Source organism: Antrostomus carolinensis, unplaced genomic scaffold (genome assembly GCF_000700745.2).
Source record: "Antrostomus carolinensis isolate BGI_N321 unplaced genomic scaffold, ASM70074v2 scaffold17881, whole genome shotgun sequence".
In the NCBI taxonomy this organism is placed as follows: Eukaryota; Metazoa; Chordata; class Aves; order Caprimulgiformes; family Caprimulgidae; genus Antrostomus; species Antrostomus carolinensis.
Genome location: NW_010293688.1, coordinates 1 through 8,253, shown reverse-complemented (window position 1 = coordinate 8,253; position 8,253 = coordinate 1). Strand labels below are relative to the sequence as shown.

The following is an 8,253-nucleotide window of genomic DNA, read 5'->3' as shown; positions in this document are numbered from 1 at the left end:
CAGCCTAAAGACCGAGGAAAATCTCTTATTTCTTCTGTTTCTTTTCATCCTGATTTTGATTTTTCAAAGTTATAAACCACTTTGTAGATTCATTTGACCTAGCTATTAACAATTTTTTCTTTTGTATCAACAAGAAAAATGAAGCTCCATTCAGTGATTCTAGTTCAAGTGAATGTACCAGATACTGAAGGGTAGAAGGACAATACAACTACCTCCTCACTTTTCTTTAGGCTGCCCAGAGAAAAAAAAGGCAGAATATTTGTTCACCATCTACAGGAATGACTGCTCATGAGATAAAAGATCAGCCTTCAGTACCACCTTTTGAAGATTTTTGTCATATATATATACAAGATTGGTTATCAGGTGTATGTGTATTAGGCATGATAAATTTAAGGACATACACTATTAGTCATAAGTTCAAGTCCAGATTTTTATATTCACATAAGGGCTCTTATGTGCCTCTTAAATCACAAGGCAGCAACTTCTCAGATAACATTGATAATTTAAACAATGTGATTTATGTCTATTCTGCAAATCCAATGATAGATAATAATAAAGTGTATTTTCCAGCACTATACAAAACAAAATCATATTATACAACACATAACTAGGAAAGTTATATTTGCATATATAGATACATGCTGTGCTAAAGCCCAGCAACTCTAGTAGGGAGAATTTACTAGGCTCTGTTGAGTTCAAGGAATCCATAAGCTGTTGCAAAAGTTTTAAGGAAAGCCAAAAATCAAAATTCTGTTTTCAATAACCTTAAAAATCTCAGTTCATCACTCAAGAACAGTAAAAACCTTCTCTGGACATCAAGATATTTGAGAATGGGTTTTCACAGAAACAGTTTTGACAGCATGTATCGTTACAATCTTAACCAAAAAAGACATAACATTTGCTATAAACCACATAGGTATATGCAGCCTAAAGCAGGTGCTTTGTCGGTCTGAATCACCTCACCATTTAATTTTCAGTTCTTATCTGTAAAACATTTCCAGTTGTTTACAGGATGTATGACACCCACATTTAGAATCTTACGAAGAGTTTTGCTTTCCACACGTCAAAAGGATATAATAGATCTGAAAATGGCCAACACAAATGAAACTGCATTCTTATCAGCAACAATTAAAGAAATTGGGATACTTCAGCCTCAAAAAAAAAAATTAAGGAGGTATGATACATGCTCCCATTATGAGTGGCACAGAGAAGATGGACAGTAAATGATTTTTCATTGTCTTTCATAACAAAAATTATGATCAAAGAAACTGTTCGGTAGCAAGCTTCAAAACAAAAGGAGGAACTTCCTTATACACCTCACAGTAATGCTGTGGAATTCTGTCACATAGCATCATGGATGCTAAAAGCTCACATTGATTCAAAAAGTCCTTAGAGACATTCATGTGAGAAAGGAGGAAAAAAAACAAAACAAAACAACAACAAAAAACCATCAGGGCTATTCAACACAAACATATCATGTTTGCCTCTGAGAGCTCCTACCAGAAATCACTGGAGGATGGGTGACTGTATCACTATCTGCTTATCCTGTTCTGACGTATCCACAGGCATTTGCTGCCCACTACCATTAAAATAAAATAGTGACCTAACTAGACTTTTGGTATGAACACTGTTTTATTTTCATAGAAGACACAGCGGAACAAAGGCTTAAAAAAAGTGTTCAAAGACAAGGAGGTGTAAACTGATCAGTTGTGAACATGCCATATAGATATATATATATGTGTATATATACATATTTATTTATTTACTTATTTTTATATTTATATATATGAACAATTTTTTTATGTTTCTGCGCAGGTCAAATATTTCATTACAGTAAGTAGCAATCTCTATCTCCAACACCTTGAGAATTAACACATAGCCAGTTCTTCATTATAGCCCTCAAATCAAATGGGAAATCATTGTTTTACAACACAAAAAAAGCAATAGCAGCTGACATTATCAGCAGGATTCAGTCAGCACACATTATAGAAAAAGCTGATTAGATAATTAGATGCAGTCCAAAATCCAAGAAAAGACTATTAACTCTATTCATGAACACCAAGATGTATACATGACACAAAGCTAAATCAAACAGGAATGCTTAAAATATGTAAAAGATTTAAAATATTACTAACATTTAGTCTTCCTAAATAGAATGCACATAAACAGTTAATTTTTCTACCTATGCATTTTCCTGTGGGCTAAGAAAAAAAGATCTCAGAGACAGATTCATTCTTAGACATGAAGCAAGTTTTTTATATACACACACAAATAAAATGTAAATGAGTATTTGCAAGATTCCCTGAAAGAAAACAAGGAAACCCAGAACAAAATTCCTACATGGATAAAACTCTCATTGATGTTTTTACTCGGCCTAGTATCTTCCATCAACCCTGTAAGTGTAGACAATATGGAATCAAGAGGACAATCTCTCTCTCACAAATACAAATTTCACTGATGCCAGAATGGTACTGTACATGTAGCTAACTCCTGCAAGTAATCAGAACCATACAGTAACTATTGTTCTGTATGAATGGAATATAAATACCAGTTCCAGTTCTAATCGTGGAAGCACTACTTTTATCTCCAGTGAAATTCTGCACTGACTTGCCAATGGTATAATGGTTTTTAAGGTGTTTCAGGACTCTTTCATATCTGGTAAAGAAACAGCATCTCATCTTATAGGGAGTGTGCTGGTAAGGCAGTTACATGTCTTACTATGGAACAAAAATGAACTTTCAGAACCCTTCTCTAAATGGGTATCCAGCCATTTTAGATGTGACACTTCACAGATCCTGCTTAGACCTTGCATGCTGGAGGCTACAGGAAAAGATGATTTACCCATGACCTGGTTTCTTAATCTCCAGGTGCATAACTGGGATATGGAGCAAAACTTTCATTTTACTGTAGGAAATAGCAAAACAAGTAGAAAGACTTTAACAATAGCACCAGCAAAGCAGTCTTCTAGTATTGTCTGTCACACACGGCAAAAGCATATGACGGCAAGACTTTTTATAACATTCCCTACTTTTGAGAATCCAAGATGAACCTTGTGACCCAATCTGTCAAACACTCACTACAAACAGTTCATGCTCACATAGATCGTGAGTTGACAAAACAAATTCTGGTTTGCACAGTGTACTTGTTCATATCTACAGTGTGAAATTTATTTTAACACAAATGTATAATAATATGCAATTATGTTTAACAGTTTTACTACTGAGATGGCATCTCACAAACAAATTAGTCTGCCACAATCCAAAGGAGCTCCTCTTGTTGTCAGTACAACCTAAGACGCAGCACATGAGCCTTATTAGTAAGCTGGCAGAGAGCCGTATTTCCTTTTCACTGTGTAAATTAAACCTACAGGACTGATTTATAGTAAGACTGCATCCTTCAAAGCAGGACACTGGGCTCTGACTAGAAATTCTGTCTTTTTTCTAAAGGAAAAGGTCTCTTTCTACAGCAGCACATGGCATTCACATGATTCACAGACAGAAGTGACCTGCAGGAAGGTCTCAATGCTCTTCAGACTCATTAACAAAACCAAACTAAAGCCAGTCTACAAAAAAAAAAAATGAAACCTCTATAAAAGTAATTGAATTTGTGTGTTTCATACGTGTGTTTGTATACACACACACACACATATAGATGCCTACCGCCTCCCCATGAATTGTATATGAAATACCCATAATATTTACAAATATTAATTTGGTGCTATTAAATCTGAGATCAACCAGCACATTCCTCTGAAAACAGAATAGGAGATCTTATTTCAAAATCAAGCTATTTTCTACAAACACAACACTACAGGAATTTAAAGTGAATTACAAGTATATTATGAAAAGTCTGAGAGGCTTGACACTGACATTAAGTCTTTGACCTGGTTACCAAGGCCTTTGGGCTCCACGTCAAACCAGGAACTACTTTAGCAGTTTCAGACTCAACAGAGATCTGTTTAACTCTGAACCTGCAGCTAGAAACAAGTACCATGAAAACTACACCACTGTGATTTCATCAACTATGAAATCAAAATAGTGGTCAAACAGGCTACCCTCAGAATTTCATGTAATTCCAGTTTCTCTCAGAATCCCTCACTCCTCAATGGGATTGTACTGCCTAATAACTGGAAAATCATTAGAATTTCATAGAATCACAGAATGGTTTGGGTTGGAAGGGACCTTAAAAATCATCTAGTTCCAACCGCCCTGCCATGAGCAGGGACACTTTCCACTAGACCAGGTTGCTCAAAGCCTCATCCAGACTGGCCTTAAACACTTCCAGGGAGGGGGCATCCACAACTTCCACAGTTTAATGGCACTAGGATGATTTATTGCCTATACCACTAACAGTAAGCTAATTCACACATCCCTTTACCTCATCACATTATCATAGGATCTAAGGAAATCTGAAGGTAATAAAGTAACAGGCATAAGCCTAGGAAATTGGTGGTAATTATCTGATTTTAAATGAAATTAAATTATTCCTCAATTCCTACAGTATGGCAGAAGAATTAAAAAAAAAAAAAAAAAAAAAATTATTCTCCCAAAGCAATCCTGAAAGTGAAAGACTCTGAAATTCAGATGAAAGTAAAATGGTTAAAATTTAAGCAGGGAACCGCTTAATTAATAGGTCTAAGATTCCTGTTTCCCTTGGGAATATGGACTGGCAACCCAGAAGTATCATTTGCAGCTTTTAATGTTAAAAAATTTAACTTTTTCTCTCAGATGTATTATTAACAGATGTATAATATATATGACAGAATATATGTACCTACAACAAATGAAAGGGGAAGATTAAAGCTTAAAATATCTTTTTTTACATTACCATAGTTCAGAAATTTTAGGTAGTTACCTACATTAATGTAATTTCTTACCCTTTTATGTACCCATTCACACACAAGTATGTAATTAAATTTACAAACAAAAATACTTTTGTGGTACAGAATGAATCTGGCACCCGACACAACCTCACAATCTTTGCGATTTTTGCAATCTCATAAACTGCAACTGCATTGTAAACTAAAACCTACTTGTGGACTCTGAAAGCTGCACCAAGAACACTACAAAGGGCACAAAACTCAATCTGCTGGTTTAGAATTAAGTAAAAATTTTTGGATGCTAACTTTGTACCAGCTGGCTTTTCCTGGGTTAAGTGTAATTTCTCCTCACAGAGCTAAAACAAAACCTTAAAGCTGGTTTAAACTCCCTACCAAATTTGGTGGTATTTCAGTACTTGAACTAGATAAAATTTGACATCCCTGCCCAAAGCAGGGGGGTGGGACTAGATGATCTTCAAAGGTCCCTTCCAACCCAAACCATTCTATGATTCATTCTATGATTCTGTTATATCATACGGTGACCTGCTGCAGAGCAGATAAAATGTTAAAGGTCATGAATTTCCAACTCCAGACACATCCCTGCAAAATAGTCAAAAGGTCTGATCACAAAAGATGTCTGCAAAGTTCACCACAGAAAAAGGCCTTGCCTCATTATCACACCTAGCACACCTCCTTTCCGAAGGCTTGATACTAATCAAATAGAGAAAAGAACAAGAGGTAGTTCTAGTTCCCTAGAACAAAACAAAACGAACAAAAAACAACAAAAAACCACTAAGAAGCACAGTATATTAAAGGGAAGTCAGAGCAAAAATTGGACAACAATAGCAAGTTAACAGCACAATGTATTACAGTACTTACCCTCACCAACCTCAAAGTCCTTGAATGCGAGTTCTGAACCTGAGTCATCAAGCAGGATTTCACCATTTAAGGTGAACATCATAGTGTGCTCATTCATATCAACCATACATCCAACAACATCTCCAGCCAACCAAGAGCGGCCAAAATGCTCATTACCTTGATGCCACCGCTGTGCCTGAAAAGGATTTAAAAGAATTTCAAAGAGTAATACTGACAATGTATGTTTTCCTCTCTCCCCTAGTGGTATAGCTAATAATTAGCGGCCTCAATTAAGACAGCACTAAAATTAATACTTTCACAGCATATCATTCCAAAACAATGCCTGTGAGTACTCTAAGCTGACTTTGAAAATGGAAATCCAACAATTAACTTTCTGCAAGCACTCCTCACATCAGTATTGTAAAACATTGCTAAGTGAGCTGACAGGGAAAAATGCTATTTCAACATTTTAGTAACATGTAAGAACATGGCTTATTTCTCTGCAGAAGCTCTGTTAAAGACCCGTAATGCAAATGATATGCTATCAATTACAATGTCAAATAGCTGCTTCAAAAACACTTTTTAAGCAATTGCTTTTATTTAATGTAGTATCCTACAAACTCAATTGTTTTTATTTACTCTAGCAGCCTACAGACTCATTGCTTCCAAACAAATTTTACTGTTTCCTTAACTATAATTTTTAAAATGTTATGTTGCGTACAAAATAAATTAAACTTCCTATCATATCAGATTTTGGAAGGAACAGAATTGTCTGTGGATGGGACAAGCACTCTGAGCTTCTGATAGATTCCAGAATAGCTGAGGGCATGATTTGTATGACTGACCTTACTACAAAGGCTTTGGATGGGGTCTTGGATTGGAATTCAAATAAATAAACATCTATTAAGAACTACTGAAACAGGCATGAAACAAATCAGTGTTAATAAGTTTGTTATTCATATATTCCATCACAAATAGATTTTTATCCTTTGTATCCATCCTGAAAATCCTACAAAACAAATAAGCCTTTCTGGGTATCCCGAAGGTCAGAATCTTTTCTCCAACCAAGGAGAGAACCCATCAAAATCAAAGACAAGAAATTCCTTTGTGGATTGAGACCTAAAGGTCAAAACCTAAGATATAGAAGGCAAACTTCTACACAGCTATTCTAGTAAAGACACAGGACTTTAATACTTCACTTAAGCCAATTGGATACTTTACAGAAATTTTTCAGTTCTCTTTGTAAGGCATCTTCTCATGTAACACAAGACTGGAAAAAAAATATAAATTCCAACAACTTGAATAAAATATATCTTGAGAGCTTGACCTGATCAGGAACAGCCAGGAATACTGTTGATTTCTGTTACATATTGTAATAGTAATAAAGGAAATTATCCCCAACATCAGATACAAGAAACATTTTGACAATGGTTATCAGTAGCCTTAATAGCAATTATGGTTTGGATAGAGGTAGCACTTACCTTCATACTGAAATAAAAAGTTTTAATGAGTCATTTAATCTATTCTGATTAAAATCAGTAACATATAAAATAGTTTGTTTTCCTATGTCTTTTTACTACTAGATTTCAATCTATCATTGTCTCATGCAGAGTTAAATTTCAGCAAAAATTACTGGTTCTATCATACTTCATTTACTCTACACTGTAAGGATTTCCATTAAAACCTAGGTATATACTTTTTAGCTTTTACATTCCTATTAAAAAACCCCCTCCTATCAAAGTTTGCCTCAAACACTTACTTCTAATAATCTAAACCATATTTACTCCCCAACAGCACTTCTTAGAGAGAAAACAACAGAGTAAAAATTTAAAGACATTATTCATAGTTAATTATAGCTCTACCGGTATTTTGAATTTCAGTAAGTCACTTAAATTTCCAGTGCTTTCTATATACTGTACAAATACTGTGAAGCTGTGAAAAAAAATTATAGGCATGTCACACCCTGCTAATTAATTTTTCAGGTGACATTGATCCTCCTTATTCCATCCATGCCCTCAAAGAGAGAGAGAAAAAAATTTTAGAAAATGAACATACAAATGAAAGAAGAGAAGGCAACTAAGTTGATGGAATGACGCATGGAATAAGACACAAAATTAGAAGTTTTGCAATCACTCGTATTATTACAGATAAACACATACAAACCTTAAAGCCATCAAAAACAAAAGCTTCTTCATCTGAGCCAAGTTCCTGATCTGGCAGACAACCCGGCCTGGTCCAGCCAACTCTCATGTCTCCTGCAGTAACTGCCTCAAACTCAAAGTACCACTTCCCAGCCTTCACTGCGTAAGTCTTTTCAGTGCGGAAGATCCTGAATTTTTCCATTATCCCACTGCACACGTCCAGTCTCATTGCTGTAAGATTTAAAAGAAATTTAAAAGTAAAGGAAAAAAACCCAACATGGAAAGTACTGTATTCAACTACTGACAAAATGAAGGCAGTGAAAAAAGGCAAAGAGATCCCTTTGAGCATAGGCACGCAAAGAAGAAAGTGTCTGCAGAACAGCCTTATGGGCAAAGTGCCCTTGCCCATTCTGGGGAATCAGCATACGCAGGTGC

At 35.4% G+C, this 8,253-nt stretch overlaps 1 protein-coding gene across 1 annotated transcript in view; it reads right to left on the bottom strand.

Moving 5' to 3' along the window:
- LOC104532233 (ryanodine receptor 2-like) overlaps positions 1-8,049 on the bottom strand; it is a gene marked incomplete at both ends in the record, with an annotated part of 14,725 nt that extends 6,676 nt beyond the window's left edge. Inside the window, 2 exons of the mRNA XM_010177384.2 lie at positions 5,699-5,873; positions 7,841-8,049. Coding sequence (XP_010175686.2) covers positions 5,699-5,873; positions 7,841-8,049 — 384 coding nt within the window. The remainder of the gene's footprint in view (positions 1-5,698; positions 5,874-7,840) is intronic.
- Between the last annotated feature and the right edge of the window lie 204 nt (positions 8,050-8,253).